The sequence below is a fragment of the Ovis canadensis genome, chromosome X (assembly GCF_042477335.2).
Source record: "Ovis canadensis isolate MfBH-ARS-UI-01 breed Bighorn chromosome X, ARS-UI_OviCan_v2, whole genome shotgun sequence".
NCBI lineage: Eukaryota > Metazoa > Chordata > Mammalia > Artiodactyla > Bovidae > Ovis > Ovis canadensis.
In genome coordinates this window covers 21,651,367-21,672,457 of record NC_091727.1, presented here as the reverse complement: position 1 = coordinate 21,672,457, position 21,091 = coordinate 21,651,367, and the positions used below count along the sequence as shown (strand labels likewise).

The 21,091-nt window shown below is 39.6% G+C and overlaps 1 protein-coding gene across 4 annotated transcripts in view; it reads right to left on the bottom strand.

Annotated features, from left to right (window-relative positions):
- Positions 1–502: 502 nt before the first annotated feature.
- The window catches only part of PHEX (phosphate regulating endopeptidase X-linked), a 209,309-nt gene continuing 188,720 nt past the window's right edge, over positions 503–21,091 (bottom strand). For all 4 annotated transcript variants that reach the window (XM_070291452.1, XM_070291453.1, XM_070291454.1 and 1 more), the window contains 5 exons: positions 19,326–19,456; positions 12,057–12,122; positions 10,920–11,024; positions 6,388–6,464; positions 503–3,764 (listed from right to left, as the gene is read on the bottom strand). In XM_070291452.1, coding sequence (XP_070147553.1) covers positions 3,662–3,764; positions 6,388–6,464; positions 10,920–11,024; positions 12,057–12,122; positions 19,326–19,456 — 482 coding nt within the window. In that variant the 3' untranslated portion in view covers positions 503–3,661. The remainder of the gene's footprint in view (positions 3,765–6,387; positions 6,465–10,919; positions 11,025–12,056; positions 12,123–19,325; positions 19,457–21,091) is intronic.

The window sequence follows — 21,091 nt, the reverse complement described above, 5'->3', positions numbered from 1 at the left end:
GACCAGACTGTTCACTGAAGCTGAAACTGCACGTGATCTGCTTAAATACAGCTAGTTCAGTGACTTAAATCAAATGGTGGTCAGTTACTATGTACTGAATGAGTGACCATAATCTGACTTGATGGTTAAAGAAAGGTGACAGCAAAATAGAGATTGTTTGGTTTGACATTAACCGTAATGTTCCTTGTCACTTTTGCAAGACCAGCCATACCATGGTTGATAATCTCCTCAGAAGCCTCTCTTTTCCTCATTAGGAATATAACTGCATAAGCAATAAACCATATCCATTTATATCCTGGAAGAAAATATAATGACCAACTCTCAGATCTCTCATTGTCTACAGAGAAAGTTATTGCATTCAAATCTCACTTTCCTAAACCAAGAAATCTAGTCCACTACAGTGCTTTGTGTACTTTTAGGCAAATATTGTCTAAAATAGAACTGAGTATGCTAGTGGATGGAATCAATTTTAATATCATTTTTAAAAAGAAAGGAAACAGAATATCTTCAACTTTTTATTGTCCTTAAAACTATCGTTCACATTGTTTCACAAGTAAGGGAAGAAAATACAAAGACCATTTAGATATGAAATGCATAATCCAAGAACACCTTTCTTTGAACCAGTGGGGCACTGCCACTGGCAATGAGAATGGTGTTGCTTGAAATAATCATATATTCTTCCATAATTTAATATGTAACTGAGACATACGGTTAAAAATATCAAGGAAGAAGTCTATCAAATGCTAAGTAATTATAGAAATACTGCTGGAACAAATGTATTCAGAAATGGGGTGACCTAAGGGATGAAGGTTAATGCAAAGGCAAACAGCCCAAAGAACAAAGGCTTTAACTCTCCTGACTGGGGTACTTAAGAAGCAATCTTAAACCTCTCCACTGATCTGGTACAAGCATAACCTATGTGGCAAGCTACAGTTCCTAGTTGCTTCTTAGTGATGCTCTAGGGCTAAATAAGATAAAATTTATGTGCTGTGCTTTAAGCTCCATTGAGGAAAGGCACTGAATAAACTTAAGGATAATTTATGAATCCTGAGCTTGCAGTAGTCACTTCCAACTCCATCTCATAAAAGGAAAAAAATGGAAATAGGAGGCCAGTGCTGTGTGGTTGGTAAAAAGCTCAACAAACTTTGGGCAATGATGATAAGCCAAACAAGACCATTTTATACACATAAGAACCTTGTCTAAACCAGGAGAATTTCACAAAAACCTAACGCCTTCCATTTCCCAGGCAATAGTTCATTGGCAGAATACCTGGTATATGAATCAGAGAAGTGTGCTATGGCAGTCATAGTCTGAGATCCAATACTTAATTTCCTTTTAATTTAGCATAATTATTTTCGTAAAATTTTATGGCTCTCCTCCAGTGGATGTGCTTAGCAAGAACTGCCAAAATCCTGGATTCTCTTCAGAGTCACATCCCTAGGCCAGCTCCTCCTTTCCCCTCCCCTGATTTCCAGTCGCATTTTACCTTCTTCCTTACACCACTTAATCGGTGTCTGACTCTTTTCTATTAGTCTGTATTGAAGAGAAGGGACAATAAGAACGTACTCTGAAAATCTGAACAGGAACATGAATTTGGAAGTTCAATCTAGAAAATTGTTCCAGCAAGTCGTGGTGATTTGAGCTACTTTAGGTCTATTTTAACAACAGCCATCCTATCGACAGCTTGCAGTATAATTGAGTTACATCAAGTAAAGTTAGTCAAGACAAGTAGCCATATCACTTAGAAACTGTGCAGGCCTCAACTGTTCACCAACCAGTTTTCCTAAACCATTAAGTGACTGAACAAGTCCCATTTCCAAAGCCATAATTCTACACTTTTATCAAACACTTTCTCTGACCGGCAGGAATGTGTTTAATATGCTGTTTATGTAAGCCTTAAAAACTTTAGCTGATTTTAAATGTCCAGATATAGGAATGAAACAAGGAGAATCTTCTAAGTCTAAACTAAATCAGAATGATTCCTCTAGAGAAAAGACATGGAGGTTTCCAGCACCCTTAACTGCTTTTTTGAAAATGCAAACTAAGGTGATATCAAGTCATGGTTAAGGCGGAAAAGGTAGCTGCCCTTCAGGAGTTTATCGATTCAGAGAGGAGGAAGTCAAGGGGAAAATCACTCTCCACTGACTAATGCACTGAAATTGTTTTCCTCATGATGGTGCCCCTGCATTTTTCTCCCCTACATTCCCATAGTTACAAAAGGACATAGTGTGTGTGCGCGCACACACACACACACACACACACACACACACACATTGTTTAATGACAAATCCCAGGGATGTAAAATGGCTTCCTATGGTTAGCCTGAATTTGTCATTATGCTTTTGAGATTTTCCTATTGACCAGCTTAACCTAGAACCACACATACAAGGAATAATGGGAAGGGGGGATGGCTATTTTAAAAAGCAAAACTGCCAGGTAAGCACTTTAAGGCTGTTACAATTTTATCCTGCAGACACACTCTCTAATAAGACATGGAATAGTTTCCTTGAAAGGACAGAGTTCTGAGGATCGAAAACATAGTAATGCTCTTTCTTATAAACTCTTTAGAAGAAGTCTTTAAGAGTAAACATTATGTTTCTTTGGACTATGCAGGGAAGTTTAAATTCAGTCAATAGATTCTAACATGTCTTTAATCAAAAAATTTTTCAAAAAGGATTTTTAAAAGAGGTAACTGAGCCTCAATGTGGGGTTTGTCCCTTTGCACTCAAGGGGAAGGAAAGCCATACATTCCTAATAGGGAATTAGAAAATCATTTTTTTTATGCCTACTCATTTCAGAAACAGGAGAATGCACATATATGAGGATAACAAGACAACCAGAAATTAGACTGAAGAGAAGCATCTAGCAGACGATGTAATTGCCAAGGTTTGAACAGAATAGATCAAATTTTGGAGATTTTGTTTCCTACTGTGCCTGCGGTTGCATGACTAGGAGTTTTGACTTCTTCTGGGGCTTACAGATACAGCCTTGTCTTACTATTTGATAAACTCAAGCCTTCACCAAGCAGTCTTTTCTGCCAGCTTTGTTCATTATGACTTGAACAGGGCAGTGGGCTACATCAGATACAGGCTATGAGGCATGTTTTCATCCCAAGAGACTCCAAAGCTGAAGGCCAGAACTTCATCAAATACTGTCAAATAAGGATTCAACCTATTTCTGATTTAACCACCTTAGAGTTAATCAATGCTATGACGGGATGGTGCAGGAAATCAGACAGTACAGGAAGACCTCCCAGGTAGCCTCGCACATGTCCACACCACTGAGGGTTGCTAGTGTAATAGGCTGATTTTTTTTCTGGATATATTCTACCTATAGGGCCCCTGCAAAGCTGTAGATTAAAATGGTACCTACCGCTTAGCTGCAACTTATACACTAAACTGGACAACAGCAACAATTCAGCAAACAACATTTTAACAAAAGCAGCCTGGAGACTTAATTGGCTTTCTAAAGAAATATATGTGATTCGATTTTTTGTATTCCATTTTTTTAAGTCTTACAACTTTGAATAATGTTTAGATCTAAGCAATACCCAAATACCAAAGATGCGTTACAATAAACATCTTCAGGGGAACATAGGCCTAAAGCAGTAGGTGATGAGCACCACGCAGCTCTCTCAGGATGGCAGGAACCAACAGTCCTGCTACCAGAGTCGGCAGGATTCTGCGCCTCTGTTCATTGTAGAATTGGATGGACAATTAAAAGCTTTCTGGAATTCTTCAAAGTTGCTAACTGCACCATTGACCCTGAAAAAGATATGTCATAGTCCATGTCATTTAATTCTTACAAATCAACAGGTTCTGAATAAAACTCTAGCAACCTATGGCTTGATAAAATAGTCCATTCATTTAGTCTATTTACAAGGAGATAACTGAAGTCCAAAATGGTTAAGTAGATTTCCAAGAAAATTAACAGAGCTGAGACTAGAACCAGACAAATGCTATTAGTCTTCCAAATATCTTTACATTCCTATAAACTGTAGGGTTTACAATTCTAATAAATTGTATATATGGTGGTACATTGCTATAAATTTACAAATTCCTACAAACTAAAATTTACCAATACTTAGCTTTTCTAACTATTTTTTAATTTAACTTTTTATGGAACATATAACTGACGTAGCATATGCACATTTAAAATGTAAAGTTCATTGAGTTCACATGTATACATCCATGTTATTACCACTCAGATCAAGACATGGGATATTTTCAGCACCTAGAAGGCTCCTGCGTATGCCCTAACAGTAGTACCTCCAAGCATAACTACTAGTCTGACCTCTGTGGCCACAGATCAATTCTACCGGTTTTTTAACTTCACATCAGTGGATCACACTGTATGCACTCTTTTCTCTCTGATTCCTTTCACTCAGTATTACGTCTGTAAGATTCATTCATGTTGTTGCTATCTCTAAATTATCTTTAAAGAACTCATTCAATCCACAGAAACACTTTCTGTAAATTCCTATTATGCTTGCAGGCTCATATTTACCTAGAATTTGGTTCATGCAACAGTAAACTAATGAACGGTGTCTAGTTGCTACTGATGAGTAATGCTTTACTGGAGTTAGCTCCAAAATCTGGTGTTCTTGCAAGTTCCCTGCTTGACTGCAGTAGAGACTACAGATTCCTACTCAGCACTTTGATTGGAACTGCCTTTTGAAAGTGGTATTTCCATTGTGTGAATTCTGCTACACTCAAAATCTACAGTTAGTGCAGATATCACTAACAAGCTAGCAAAAAAAAACCACCCCCCTCATCTATTTCTTACTCAACTGCATGTTCAAAAGGCTGACTAGAGATAGCATTCTTGGTCAATCACTCTTTCTTCCCTAATGATTTTGTTCCCTGTGGGCATTTGAATGAATATATCGGCTTGTAATTCGAAACCCCCATAACCTCTTGTGTGTCAGCTGGGATGAAAGAGTTAGACACAACTGAGGAACTGAGTGCACATGCGCACACACACACACACACACACACACACAGGGAGGGATGCAGATTTCACACACGGTATGATTCACCCTGGGCAAGTGTGAAGGATCAAATTTAGCTGACAGGTAAGTGCACTCTGAAAATTATCAGTTAAAATCCAACATTATAGGCAACAAGTTAGTGAGAGGAACTTAGTTTCTAAGAACTTATCTGTTGAGTAATTAATCTACTGTGTGATTTCATCTGCATCATTTGTCAGTGGAAGCACAGTTTAGCCTATTAGAGACTGTCAGCATTCTTGACAGTTTATTTCAGTGGGGGAGAATTTCTAACATATTGATTAGATTTTTATGCTATGGGGTAATTTAGAGTCAATTTCTTAAGAATTTCTAAGGCAAGGTTTTGGGAATAACATTTCAACATATCGAACTTTTAGATGACTTTCCTACAATATGCTAATGGATTCATTTAAACATTACATATAAAGATACCAAGAAATAATATGTTCTGAGCAAAGAACAAATAAATACAAATTACTGTGTTTCTTGGATTTACTATTATAACTCTGTTCCTTAGGACAGAAAATTTCCCTCAAACTATGCTAGAAACCTAATATGGGGTAGGTAATAGTAATCTTAATTTTATTTTTACTTAATATTTTATACGTTCTGACAATTAAGATGGTAATTCATTTCCCGTCATATATAAGCAACTGTTTCAAAATAAGACTCAAACTAAAAGCTAAAACGTAGTGCTTTTGCCTCTAGATATGAATTACAACAGCTAAATGCCACCATATATCCTCCTTTGTGTTCAGCGCTATTCTGTAAGCGGGCACTCATTCATGTCTGTTGGCTGGCTGCATGAAAGAACAAGAGGCATTAAATAGGATCTTCCACAACACAAATTAAACCAGAGCTCTAGGTGTTTTAAGGCATAGTACATAAGAGCTCATTTGTATCTAAAAAAAGACTTTTTTGGTCAATATTTTTTTAAAAGTAGGTGGCTGGATAAATCAAACATGCCAGTTTATGGAGCAGCCATGGTGTACTCATGGCACCCATGGATTGCTGTTTTTCAAAAACTGGAAGATAATAAGTGGGAATTACTACTAAAGCTATGATTTGGATTCTAAATTACCTTTAGAGTCTTGTATAGTCTCATAGATCTCTTGATACTAGAGATGTGTACAAAAGCCTACTACAAAAATTTAGGTGAGAGAATACTGGCTAAACCAGCTTCCTACTAATTAAAGAAAAGGCGCTTAGTTTCTGCTTGGCCAGATTTTTTTTTTTTTTTGTCTGTGAAATGGAGCTATCACTGTTCACAATGCAGGCTGTTTTTCAGATCACCTATTCGTAGAGCCCTGGAATGGCTGGGGAAGAGAGGAGGTGGAGATGCACAGTTAAAAAGTCGTGTCACCCATATGCCTATTTACCTAAACTGAGGGGGGCTGTGAGCACCAACTTGGATTTGTTCTCGAGCAGCTTCTGGTCTGTAGGAATTGCACCTCACCTAGAAGAAAAAACATCCCAATGATTATGCTTTCATTTCAATCACACATTGTCTACTGCCTTAACTGCTTCAAATCACACGAAGAGTAATTTGGGACTCGATGGATGACAAGCTGTTTTAGTAGATCAGATAAACCTTCATCAGTACTAACATCTATTATTCCAATCCTCAGAGTAGGTTTTATCACTGTGAATACTTTCACTATTTGAGTAAATTAAGACAGGTTTCCAGACAAATGCTTTAAATGAAGAGAATAACATGTGTGTCCAGGAATCAACCAATGTATTCATTCAATTAACATAATGTTTGGAATAGCCGTTATCAAATTTAACCATATTCATTTGAATCAGTAAAATGAATCACTCATCCATTACTGAGTATGGTCATAAGCGGGAAGGATTTTGCACCCTGGGTGCCTTGTTTGCTTCATCCTAGTTCAGTCCTTGGATAGGAGGACACTGTCCCATCCCCTTTGAAGTTAGGCATGGCTATATGGTCACTTGCTCTCACCAATGAAATGTGAGCAGAAGTGACATATGTCACTTCCTTGGGGAAGCTTTAAAAATCTGGCAGAACTTTTAAGAGTATTAAAAACAATTTAGGATGCTACATTAAAGGCCAGTGCACATTTCCTCCCTATTCCTTCCCTAGTCCTGTAGTAACCATGGAAGCACCTGCAAGATAAAGACTCCAAAACCCAGGTCCTGAGTAGTAACTATGAGCAGAGGCCCACTGCTGACCCATGTTACACATGGAACATGAACAAGAAGAAAACTTTTCCTTGCACTGCTTATTCATGTACCATAACCTACTTAATCCTGATTTGAAGTGTATCTTGAAATATGATATAGCTTGAAGTATGAATAGAACCAGGACACATGAATATGATGGGGGGAATTCCAAGTGGAGGAAAAAATGGAAACAAAGACATATTTGAGAGGAAAGAAAACAAGACATTCAGCTTGGCTGGACTGAGTGGTGCATAGTGGGCAGCAATGGGAGACCAGGGAAGGGTGAGGATGGGGCCAGATTTCTGGCCTGAGCAAGTACTGAGCAAGAGGCTACCATATTTAGGTTAACGTATTGCTAATCTTGTTTTACAATACTTAAATATTGTTAATGAGCATGAAGGGGATTAAAAATATATTTTCAAAAGATTTACCTGGCAGGGGCACAGGAGTAGGAAGAAATGAGAGACTAGTTCGAAGATTATTTATGGGCCCCAGGAAGAATCTCCATGAATGTCCACTGAATGAGAAGCAATGAGAAGAAAGAAGGAGGATAAGAACATCTAAGGAAAAACTGACAGAAACTACGGGGATAGAGGCAGCAGCAAAGGTGATACGATGCTACTGCTTTTGGAGAAGATAAACCATCTGTGGTTTATCCAAAGTGGTTCTGAATTTGACTCTAAAGATGTTTCTGTAATGGGAGTACTTAACTTCCTCAGAAGCTAGCTAAGATGAAGTTGTTTCTCACAATCAATTCCACCTCACTTTTTCTAATGTTATTTCTTCTTGCATTATTATATAGTACTGTCTTTGCTTCATATATCATTTAAGAGATTTCTAAAAACATATTTTTGTTCTTACCGTTTTCCTAGTACCTTCTCAGGAGACAAAATAATTTTCCTCCTTATGAGCAGACTTATTTCAGTGCACAAAAGGTTGAAAATCTCATTCTGCCAGTAGGGAAAAGCTCTAAGAGAAATTTCTCATTAGTAATATAAAATCACTTGCCATTTTTCTTCTTAATCTCTTTAAAGTAAGTCATCTATAGTTTGGAATTTTATTTGGAGACATTTCAAAACTGACTGCAATGTTAATATCAGTTAGTTTACTTCATCTACTAAGATGGAACTTAAGTAAGTAAGTAAGAACCTAAACAAGAACTGACGGACCTTGTACTTTGTCCTCTAGAGCATGGGACAGCAAACATTTTCTGTAAAGGGACAGATAATAAATATTTTAGGCTTTACAGCCTAAAACTGTAGCACAAAAACAGCCATAGACAATATGTAAAAACCATGGCTGTTTTCCAATACAAAACAGAGAGCAGGCAACATATGGCCCATGGGTCCTAGTTTGCCAATCCCTGCTCCAGAAAGTTCTATCTATATTTGCATGCTTATTTTGGATATCTGACCCAGTACTGACCCCAAAGAAAGTCTCCTTAATTGAACTGTGTTAACCTCATCTTTTTCAAGCAATTCGTCTAAAAACGTCAAGTGTCTTCAATATACCCAGCTTCTTTGTTGGATGCTATGGAGATAAATAAGAAGTGTATGAAGATACACAAGCTAGATGAAGATACACAAGCTATGAAGATAAAAATCTTCAACATTTTGATAACAAGGTAACTGCATAGTAAAGAAGATAAGTGCAAAGGAGTTGGAGATGTTTTTTTTTTTAATGAGAACTGGAATCCATAGGGAAGTTTGTGGAAGATGTGGAAGAGGTAAAACTTGACATGGATCCTAAATGGTAAAGATGGAATTGAATAATCTGAGGGGGAGAAGTACAAAGAGGGTCACTTTGCAGAAGGCAAATCTAAAGCAAAACCAGAGACAATGATGAGCATGACATTGTAGAGTGGAAGTGAGGACACCTGCCGAGCTAAGGGTGAGTCTGGTGGAGCTATGGGGATTTAGAGCTGGTTGGGTAGAGTTGTATAAGACTGAGGAGAACTCTGAAAGACATTTGATCTCAATGTGGTAGGCACCTGGGAGCCACTGCAGTTCTTTCAGCAGGTCAGCTATGAAATAAAAATGGTATTTCAGTGGCATGTAAGACAGACAGTGGTGGAAAGAAGCCAAATCAGGAAAACATGCCATAAGGCTGTTGGGATAATTCAAAGTAGAAGAGATGGAGGCTTAGTCTACAGATGACAAGACAGGGTAATGGGGAGAAAGAGAGGCTGAATCTGAAGAACAGTGAATGGGATGAAACATCAGCTTTTGAGACACGTGCCATATAAATGAGGATCCTGATCCTGAAGTCGCTCAGTTGTGTCCAACTCTTTGCGACCCGTGGACTGTAGCCCACCAAGCTCCTCCATCCATGGGATTCTCCAGGCAAGAATACTGGAGTGGGTTGCCATTTCCTTCTCCATAAATGAAGATAGATCAATCAAATAAGACCTAAGAGTCCAGGTTCTCTAACCAGGAAGATCCAAAGGCTGACGGTGAGGGTATGTTGATAGAAGTCGGAAAACTAGAAAGGAGAGTCACTTTGTTGTTGATTACACTTTTGCTGATGTCAGGTTGATAAATGATCATTTATTTAAGTGTCATGTCAGCTTTAAGAGATAACAAAACCCAGACAGATGAGAATCCTTTAACTGGAGTCAACTGAAGAAGACATGGAAATTAATGAGCTTGCTGCTAAGTCACTTCAGTCATGTCTGACTCTGTGCGACCCCATAGATGGCAGCTCACCAGGCTCCTCTATCCTTGGGATTCTCCAGGCAAGAACACTGGAGTGGGTTGCCATTTCCTTCTCCAATGCAGGAAAGTGAAAAGTGAAAGTGAAGTTGCTCAGTCCTGTCTGACTCTTAGTGACCCCATGGACTGCAGCCCACCAGGCTCCTGGCGTCCATGGGATTTTCCAGGCAAGAGTACTGGAGTGGGGTGCCACTGCCTTCTCCAATTAATGAGCTTACTGAGGAGTGAATGAAAAGACTTAAGAACAAAAGATTGTATTGAGGAAAACCTCTGTCTAGTTTTGAGCATTACAGATACAGATTTGCCTACTGTGAGGCCATGCATCAGGAACTTCATCAACCCAACCCAGACTTGTTTGAAAATGAGGCCTACATATTCGTGACATAAACTAGGGCAATAACAAACAACAACTGGCACTTGCATCATTGGCCAGATACTCGAACTCAGAATTGTGCCTTATTTAGGGCACATCTTCTTTCAGTTTCTGCTCAGAGAGCCCATTAAACTCGCAAAAGGGTGATATGACTCTCACCTTTGCTGCTGTTGTTTGCAGCTCTAGTACTCCACGTGTTCATTTGGCAGTTGGGAACATAGACTTGAGGGACCCGCAGGTTGAGAGTGGTGGGATCAAGTCAGCAAATGAGGTGAAGGAGGAGAAATGCAGGAAACGACAGAGCCAAGAAAGACTCTAGAGAACGAGTCACTAGAAATGGTTACAAATAGTATCAAATACATTAAGAAGTCAGGATATACTAAAGAAATATCAAGTGAGTCACCACAGGGCTGGTAACTCACTTGATAAAAACACCAATAAGCCTCGATTCAATCAGTTAATTAATTATATCCCATAGAACAGGAAGAACATGAAATTTATCCAGACAATAAGCAGCAAGATATAATTTCAGCTAAAATCAAAAGTTATATCATTAAACTTTTGTTCCAGACCTTTGACCCAGGAAGCAAGCCAAAGTCCCACATTTTATCTCTGAGGCCCCTTCCTCAGTCTTACTCACATGAGCATAACTCATGAAGAAAAGCTGGTTGTTGGTGAATTCAATGCCTGGTAGGAGAGGCTCCTCAACTCCCTGCCTCTTGTCGTTTATCCATTTTCTGTAAGCCTGGGGAGAGAAGTAGAGGAGGTGACCCTCTGCAATAATGGCTTTCCTCTTTCCTCCTCCAGTACAGATATTAACTATATCCTCCCCCACGTGCAAAATGTATCCTGTCAAGCTTTCCTTTAAGAAAACCAACATCTGGAAATGCAAGTCAATGGTGTGTTGCTTAACAGTGAGATGGGTTCATCTGCAAAAAGACCATTCGCTCAACAGATACCAAAGCAGCTGGGCCAAAGTGGGCACATGTTAAGTAACATCCTTTCCTCCCCCCGCAAAACAGCTATTCTTTCTATTCCTACCAGGGAACAAATAAATCTAACACAATGGCAAGCCCTATGGAAATAAATCTTGGGGCCAATCTATCAGCAAATTTATTTATTTTGCCAGGTAAGAGAGAAAACTATAATCTTCAATCACCATCATTTTATAAACTGAAGTATATTTTAATTATAATTAGAGGAAGAATATAACCTCAGAATAACAGCTTGCTCTTGCCACTGAATATATACAGCTTTATGAATACCTTTCTACATCATCCTTATGTGTTTTGCTTAACCACGGAGCAGGGGATAAGGAAAACATTATTATGGACTTCTACCTGGCCCACTATATGTGAAACACTAGCCTCTGACTGTAATTTAGAAGCTTAGTATTTTAAGAGAAAATTGTAAGGAGGGTTGCATAGAGTATACTCAAAGAAACTACGAACCTAGCCCCAAGAAAATTTCTGTGGCATGTTTTAGGACTACACTAAAAGTATCCTCTGAAAAGTATCTTTTAACTACATGATTCTTAATAACAAATATTACTGTTAGGGTGACTTTATTCTCCAAAAAGGAAAAGGAAAGAAATGCAGCTCTACTCATATAACAGAATATAACAGTCAGTGGGGAAATATAATTCAATTTACGGAAATTCACAGAATTTATAGAAATCTAACTCCTCAAGAAAATGCCTGTAGTGTAAACTGAGGTGCACCCAAATGGTTTTTTATAGCTTAATTTGTAAAATCACAGCAAACATTGCAGTGCATACCCTAAAAGCTTGTCGCAGCCCTCCATTATCGGCAATATTTTCTCCCAGTGTCCTCTTCCCCTTCACCTAACAGAAAGAAAAAGAAAAAATAAGAGTGTTTCACAGCCAACCATCATTCAGCAAGAGGCATAAATATGATAGCAAGAAAACAGTGCCGTATTTTAAGGAGAAAATTGCATTCAATACATCAGAGGTAGTCATAACATATTATGAGATGGCAAACGAACCCCAGCAAGGTGCTCCTGAATATAATTTCTATTTTATTATGCTACACATTTCTTTCTCACCCATCTCTCTATTCTCACCAATTTAGCCAGCTCCAACAAAATGTTAACATATTCTGAGTGACTCTGGTTTAATGGAGACAAAATAGAAATGTCAACATACAGATTATTTTCTCTGATTAACTCACATAATTTGAGTATTCTTTTTAGTGAGCTTCTGTTTCCAAAAATCTACTATCCATACAGGAATAAGGTTTTAACACAAACCACTACCATTTTACCTTCAGCAATTTTCATGAAAAATTAAGAAGAGGATAGTTCTCATGGGGAACAAAAATCCAATAGAAGTGCAGACCACAAGGTCAAGGTTTGCAACATGTATGACAACCAGCCAAGCACAAGGAAGAAATTCTTCCAAACACTTGAGGATTATTTCTTAAACCCTTAAATAGGCTAGAACAAAAAGTATTCTAAACCAAGACAGCCACAAGCCAAACTCCAACCTCCTGCTTGTTTTTGTACAGGCTGCAGGGCCAGCCTGGGTTTTACATTCTTCAATGGTTTGGAAGAAAACAGAAAGAAGGATAATGTCTCGTGGCATGTGAAAACTATACAAAGTTCAAATTTCAGTGTCTATAGCTCAATTTCTATGGGAACACAGGCACGCTGTGGCTGTTTGCTTCCTACAGTGGCAGAGTTGAGTAGTTGCAACAGACCTTGCAACTCACAAAACCAAAGTTATTTACTGTCCGGCCTTTGACAAAGAGAGTTTGCCAATCCCCGTATCAGAGACAAAATAATGCCCTATAATAATAAAGAGGTCTATGTTCGAATCCCTAGAACCTGTGAAAAGATGACTTTCTGCAGCAAAAGGCACATTTAAAATATGATTACATTAAGGATCTTGAGATGGAGACATTAGCCTACATTATCCAGGAGAGTCCAGTGTAATTAACTACAAGCATCTATACAAATGGAGGAAAAGGAAGTTAGGAGAGGGAGTGTGTCAGGGTGATGCCATGTGACAAGACCTGACCAATCATTGCTGGCTTTGAAGAAGAAAGGGAGCAGGAGCCAAAGAATGTGGGCAGCCTCTAAAAGCTAGAAAAGACAAGGCAAAAGATTCTCTCCTAAAGCAGCCCTGTGGACACCTTGACTTGAGTTCACTGAGACCTGAGTCAGAAATACAGAACTGCAAAATAATACATTTGTGCTGCTTCAAGTCACTAAGTTTGTCGTGATTTGTTATAGCAGCAACAGGAGACTAATACACATAGTTCCGAATTTTCAAGCTACAGATCTTACCAACTCCTTATTTTTAAGATAGTCCAGTCACCTGGGTATCAGGAAATACCCATGAATAAGAACAAATCTTCAGAAAACACTCATCTCTATAAGCACCCAGGATCCTCCTAGCTTCAGTCCCCCAAAGTTAGCACTCCTGCTTTGCCTACCATCTTTCTTTTACTACAGTCCTATGAGGCAAGTGCTGTTATCACCACCCTTTACTTAACCAATGAGGAATCTAAGGCTGAGAGTGTGCGTCACAGGTGTCACCTGGTGTTGCACCAGATCCCCTGTCCCACCAGGACTGTGAACCCATCCCAGCAACTGCTACAGGCTGAGGAAGATTAAGCTTAGCTTAGAGGAATCCAGTCCCCTGGAGCTTGCTGGGAGATGATACCAGTTACCTTTCAGTGTGCAGTGAGAACAGTCCAGCCCCTCATCCCAGGCTGAACAATTTCTACAATGCAACTCATGCTCCAGAATCCTCTAAGGGATGATACTGAGGCTAAAATTCTGAAACCAGCATGTTTTCCTTGTCACCTTACAGGTTTCTCCTGAAACTACTTCTATGGCTGACTCCTTTATCTAAGAAACCCCTTCTCAGGCTCTGTTCTAATGGACCTGACCTAAGAGGGATGCAGTGAATTCACATTTCACAGGGATTCGAACTCAAGTAATCTCTGCCCAGAGCCTTTGCTCAGACAGTAACATCTGCCTGCAATGCAGGAGACCCAGGTTCGATTCCTGAGTCGGGAAGATCCCCTGGAGAAGGAAATGGCAATCCACTCCAGCACTCTTGCCTGGAAAATCCCATGGATGGAGGAGCCTGGTAGGCTACAGTCCACGGGGTCACAAAGAGTTGGACACAACTGAGCAACTTCACTTTCACTTCACTTTATGTTACCTTCTCAAGTCTTAACTCCTTTTGACTCTACTGCTTCTGTTTCTAACCACTCGTGCTCAAATTGAATCTCCTTCCTTGTTCCTCTAAGCTTTTCTTTTAGAGGTCTGAGGAATAGTTTTACCCTTCAGGCTCCTCCCGCTCTTGACCACCTCAGTAAACCATTCGGCCTCAAGGGTGCCTCTCAGAACTCATAGGCTGCTGAGAGCCTGTTTCTCTGATGCTCCACTGGAGCTCCCCCCAGTCCACAGCAAAGAATAACTCAGGCACAGAGGACTGGGCTCCACAGATGAAGCTAGAAAAATACAGCATGGCCCTTTATATCCACAAAGGAAGCCATCGCTTCTCCTCAGGGAATGAGAGCGAAGCCGTTTTCTGATGGGTGAATGGATTTATGCTGAGACAGGCATGCCCTTTCTAGCGTCCTTGTTGCAAAGGTACACATTTGTCAGAATTCAGTTTCGGTATCTGACACTTTGGCCAAAATGGATGTTGTACAACAGTCCCCGCCCAACTCATCACCCAGGTTTCAAATGATGTAAAATAAGAGAATGATATGGGAAGAGTAGGGGTTTTGGAGTCATACCAATGTAAGCTCTAATGTAGATTCTACCATGGGTTTTAATCTCTTTGAGCCTCAGTTTCCTCATATGTAAAATAACCTAGTAATATGAACACCTCTCAAACCATTATGAGGATGAAATTCATTCCAAGTGTAAAGTCTAATCTCCATGCCTGTATATAATTATCACCAGGAAATATGTATTCCCTTCCTCCAAGAAAATTGCTCTTCTATTGTTTTTTTTAGCCACTATTGTTTGTTCTCCCCTGGGATGGTGTACCTACGAGTATGTCACAAAGTATTAGGAATATTAAGCGTAATTCATTGAGTACTTATTGCATAGCAGGCATTGGGCTGGTGCTTTACGTTACCTCAGTTATTTAATTCTTATGACAAGCTAATAAAGAGTTAGAAAATAGTTACCCATTTCACAGATAAAGTCTCTGAGACACTGGAATGTTAAATAACTTGCCTAAGTTCAAAAAAACTTACACTCTGCGATTGGTTAAACCAAAATATGGACCTGTGTCTGACTCTAGAATCCTTCCCCTATGCTTTTCTTTTCTTTTTTTTTTTTTTTTTTAATTTCAAGAATACTTTGCTAGTTTTCTGGATGGATTTTCACCATGTGATAACCCCTGAATTGAAAACAGAAACACAAAAGTATCTGTTTTAGGTCTTCCCATGACATTGTTGTAGACATTTTAAAAATACATGGGCAGAGAAATGGCTTTCCAGGGCACTGATGGAGGAGCTAGAGATATAGACTCAAGGATACAGATGCTGCTTTCATGTTCCAGATAAGGAGTGCTCTCCCTTGTGCTGTACATAGATCAAGAACCAGCAGAACCAACTCAGTGTTTAGAAACATTCCCTGTAAAAGTGCATGGATTTTTTTACCTAAATTCTTCTGGAGTGGTGAAATATAGCTCAGCAGACTAGACTTGAGGCATAGTGAGGTTTCAGGTGCTCTCCCAGCCCCAGGAAGTTATTGGGTAGCGGACATGCTTAACTGATGTACCAAGAGACTCTAAGGAAACCCCGTGTACATACATCCATCTACCCTGGTTTTGTGGGGTCTCCTGCTCTTCTTAGGTGCTGTGCCCTTGACTAGACAAATTAGGAGCCCAAAGTTTTCACAGTGTTTTAGAGGATCTTCATGCAGACCCATAACCTACCAACAATTCTTCATTATTGGTCTCATTGTCAAATATAGTGAGAGAAATCTGTGTCTTATAATTATGAAAGCAGGGACAGAAAATGCAACTGGAAAACTACAAGAAAAAAAAAAACAACTAATAGTGGTGGAAGGGAATGGAAGCTAACCTGATCAAACCAGCAAAATAAGAAAAGGGAAAAGAAGTAATAAACAATGTATAGGAGATAAACTATACAGAGAAAACTGTAAAAATCATATTTGAAAGCCTGAAACAAAAACCAAACAGATGGAAAGATATACCACATACTTGAACAACAGGACTATGACAGAAATGCCAATTACATGCATTTAATGTGATTTAACTTAGAATCTTGGGCTTCCCAGGTGGTGCTAGTAGTAAAGAAGACATATGCCAATGGAGGAGATACAAGAAACGTGGGTTTGATCCTTGGGTCAGGAAGATCCCCTGGGAGGAGGACATGGCAACCCACTCCAGTATTTTTGTCTGGAGAATCCCATGGACAGAGGAGACTGGCGGGCCACAGTCCATGGGGTCACCAAGAGTCAGACACACAACTGAAGCAACTTAGCATGGACACACACAACTTAGAATCATAATGGGATTTTCTTGGGGAGTGGGTAAAGAGTGGGTAAAAGGATCCTGGAATTTATACAGAGGTATATTTGCCTGAGAATGGCCAACCATATAAAAGAACAGTGAGGGAGAGCTTGTATTGGCAGATACCAGAAAAATCCATACAGCCACAGTAAAAAATGCACTGGTATAGAAATCAACAAGTAGATCAGCAGACTAGAATATATAAACCAGAAATTTATCTCAGTATATATGAGATTCTAATATTTCACAAATATTCAATTCAGTAAGAAAAAACATATTTTAGTCAGTGATACTGGATCAATTTATCCTTGAGGAAGAAGATAAAAGTGAACTTTCATATTAAACTCCATAGCAAAATAAGTTTCACATGCATGAATATTTAAATGCAAAATGACAAAACAATTAAAAAAAAATCCTTCCCAGTAAAGCTGCTGCTGCTACTGCTAAGTTGCTTCAGTCGTGTCCGACTCTGTCCGGCCCAACAGTCAGCAGCCCACCAGGCTCCCCCGGTCCCTGGGATTCCCCAGGCAAGAAACTGGAGAGGGTTGCCATTTCCTTCTCCAATGCAGGAAAGTGAAAAGTGAAAGTGAAGTCGCTCAGTCATGTCCGACTCTTAGTGACCCCATGGACTGCAGCCCACCAGGCTCCTCCGTCCATGGGATTCTCCAGGCAAGAGCACTGGAGTGGGGTGCCATTGCCTTCTCCATCCCAGTAAAGCTAGGAGATTTCATATATGATATAGAATGGAAATATATAAAAAAGAGGTATCTTTTGACTCTATGGAAATATTTAAATTTTGTTTGTCGAAAAATACCATATACAAAGTACAATGGATGAGAAATATATTGAGGGGGAAATACTATAATATAAATGACATAAAATTTTAACATCTATAATATTTTTAAAGTTATCATAAATTGACAAGGAAATAATACATAAATGTTTCTCCACACATCACTGGTACAAATGTGAAATATTATAACTTCTTAGGAACAGTAGGAAACTATCCTATAGGAAAAAAAAGAATATATACATAATAAGAGTATTTAGTGCCACAGTATTTATTATGGAGAAATAATTGGAGACACAGTGTAACCCCTCAACAAGACATTAGTCAGTTGTGTTAGACTAGGGGTCCCCAACCTCTGGGATCTAATGCCTGATGATCTGAGGTGAAGCTGATGTAATAATAGAAACAAAGGACACAATAAATGTAATGCACATGAATCACCCCAAAACCACATCCCCCACCCCATCCAAAGAAAAACTGTCTACCTTGATACTAGTCCCTCATGCCAAAAAGGCTGGATACCGCTGTGTTAAGAGTACATTCACACCATGGACTTTTAGGCAGCCGCTGAAAACAATGAAGTAAAGGCAGCTGTGTGGTGTACACACGTGTGTATGTGTGTGTGCGTTTATCTCTATGTGAGCCTGGGGAAACGTGTATCAGGCTATTGAGATGGATTATAGGTGGGGAAGATAAAAGCAATGAGAGGGAAAGGGAAAGGCAGTAGAGGTGAAGACAAAAAAGGAAAGGAACAATATTTCACGCAGAAAAAGCATGTATAAAATCAAATTTGTGTCTTTATAAGAATGCATATAAGTATATATAAGAGAAAATCAATATTTTTAAAGTTTTTTTTTTCTCAAACTTCTTTATCTAAGAGCTCTTAACCACTTCAGAGTTATTAACTCAAATTGTGGCATGTCAATGAGAGTTTGCTGTGTGGCTCAGGAAACTCAAACAGGGGCTCTGTATCAACCTAGAGGGGTGGGATGGGGAGGGAGATGGGAGGGAGGTTCAAAAGGGAGGGGATATATGTATAGCTATGGCTGATTCATGCTGAGGTTTCACAGAAAACAGCAAAATTCCGTAAGGCAATTATCCTTCAATAAAAAATAGACAAATTTAAAAATTAAAACAAAATTGTGGCATGTGTGCTCAGTCGTGTCCAACTCTTTGCAAGCCCATGGATTGCAGCCCACCAGGCTCTTCTGTCCATGGAATTCTCCAGGCAAGAATACTGCAGTGGGTGGCCATGCCCTCTTTAAACTGGTGATTTTTTTTTTCAATGAACTAAAGCTAAGCAGTAGTTTGGAAAGAAATCTTTCTAATGATACAGAGTTTAGATTTTTGAGAATTTTATTATTTATCTTTGCTGCACAGTTTTCCGTACTAATCTGAATCTAGGAGAACAGACTAATGTTTAGGCCTATAATTCTCAAACTGTAACTTCTATCAGAATCACCAGAGGGCTTATGAAAAGACAAAACGCTTGACTACCAGGCCCCACCCTCCCACCTACCCCTACACCCCCACTCCCCAACTCCAAGATTCTGAGTCAGTAGGTCTGAATTAAGACTAAAGAATTTGTATTCCTGACAAGTTCCCCAGGGAGTCTGACACTGTTGACCTGGGAAATATATTTTGAGTATCAGTGGTCGAAAGCAAGCTAGCGTCTACATGAGGAAAAATGACTCACAACATGTCCCCTTCACTGCAGTTGTACTCACATTTAAGCCAGCTTTCTTCCAATAATAGTTGCTATACTGGTTAATCATGCACTTTGTTTTTTCCTTAAACTTTTCTTCTGAATCCATAGACCACCAAGGATCCAGGTTTCCATTTTTATCATATTTTCGACCTGGCCAAAAGGAAAGTTAAAATATATTTGCATTATTTATGGAAACAAATAAATTTCTTCATCTTCCCTTTCCTTCACTTCAGCAAGCCTTGAAAACACAGTCCCAGTATCAGGGACCACTCCTGGAAGCACTTCCTGCTTTCTCTCCAGTGTCACAGGTTAATTAATTGTAAAAAGTGAGGAGAAGAGAAAAAGGTCTGAGGAAGTTCTGTACTTCTAAGCAACCAGGATACTTTAAGGTTTATCAACTTATGGCATGTACCATTCTTGACCAATCTCAGATTGTTTCTACCTGCGCTGACCCCAAATATTCTCTAAATTATGAAACGAAATGGCTGCCTTCAGAAAGCCCATGGAAGGAGTCAAAGCACCACTGCTTGTGAAATTCCAAATGATCCATAGGAACAGCCTCGGTGAGTCACTCACACCCTGAGACCACAGCCCCTGACTCAGCGCTAAAAGGATCGTGTTTCCTCCAAGTTGCCAGCAGCCAAGAGACATATAAAACCTCTCTTATGAATCATTCCACAGCCATCAGTGTAGACGGAAGGCCCATCTGTCCTGCTCTGACAAGGAAGGTTGCTCTAAAAAGAGAACTTGGAACAAGAATGGAAATCTCCAAAATACAATGGAAATAAAGATGAGTTATACATGCTTTTTTGCTACAGGTTCATTGTTCATTTTCCCTGCAGCCCTCAAAAACAACAACAACAACAACAACTCTGGGTGTATCTGGAATATCTCCTATACTCAAGGTTGTTATTGGTTTAAATTTAATTACACAGAGAACTTCTCACTGAGCTTAGAAGAAAGTCCCCAAAGCAAAGGTGTTGAGGAAAATGACCCAGAGCTCTTCAGCAAGGCTGCATGCCACTACCACCCCAATCCCCCCACCCCTGGAGAGCTCCAAGTCACTGTCCTTGACCTGCTAACCAAGAGATCATTAAATAGTTACTGTGCAATGCACTCTTCTAAGTATTGGTTACAGAATGAAATGCCATCTTTAGATTCTGTCCAAAAGGCTGCCAGAAGATTCTGAAGGAGAACTATACTGAAGTTTCCCAGGGAAAAAAGAGCCTAGAACCAAGAGACCACTACTGGCTTTTGTTTCTTAGCTAAGACTCTCCTCTCAGATAACCCAAATGCAGCTCAGAGGATTCAGGTGACTCCCAGGCAGCTACACTTCAACAGGGAGGGGTGGCAAGGGGAGCAAAAAACCTCCAGTGATTAAGGAAAGGCTGCTGGGTGTAAAGAATTATCCAGAAGGAGAGGAACCAAAAGGATCTCTGGCCCTGGGGTAGACATCCAGGAAAGGATGTTGGAGATCTCACAGATATGGAAGAAAGAGGTCCCTCTAAACAGTGTTGCCTGGGGCTAGGCAGTTCCTGAGTCTGCCCTGTATATCACTGTGTGCCAGGCTTACTCTGTCCACGGGATTCTCCAGGCAAGAATACTGGAGTGGGTTGCCATTTCCTTCTCCAGGCAATCTTCCCAACCCAGGGATCAATCACCTGCTTGGCAGGTGGATTCTTTAACACTGAGCCACCTGGTAAGCCCAAAGGAGAAAGGAGTTCTGATTTAAAATGATGACTTTCAAAGGGCAATCGTTTGTTTAGTTTGGGCAATACTCTGCTC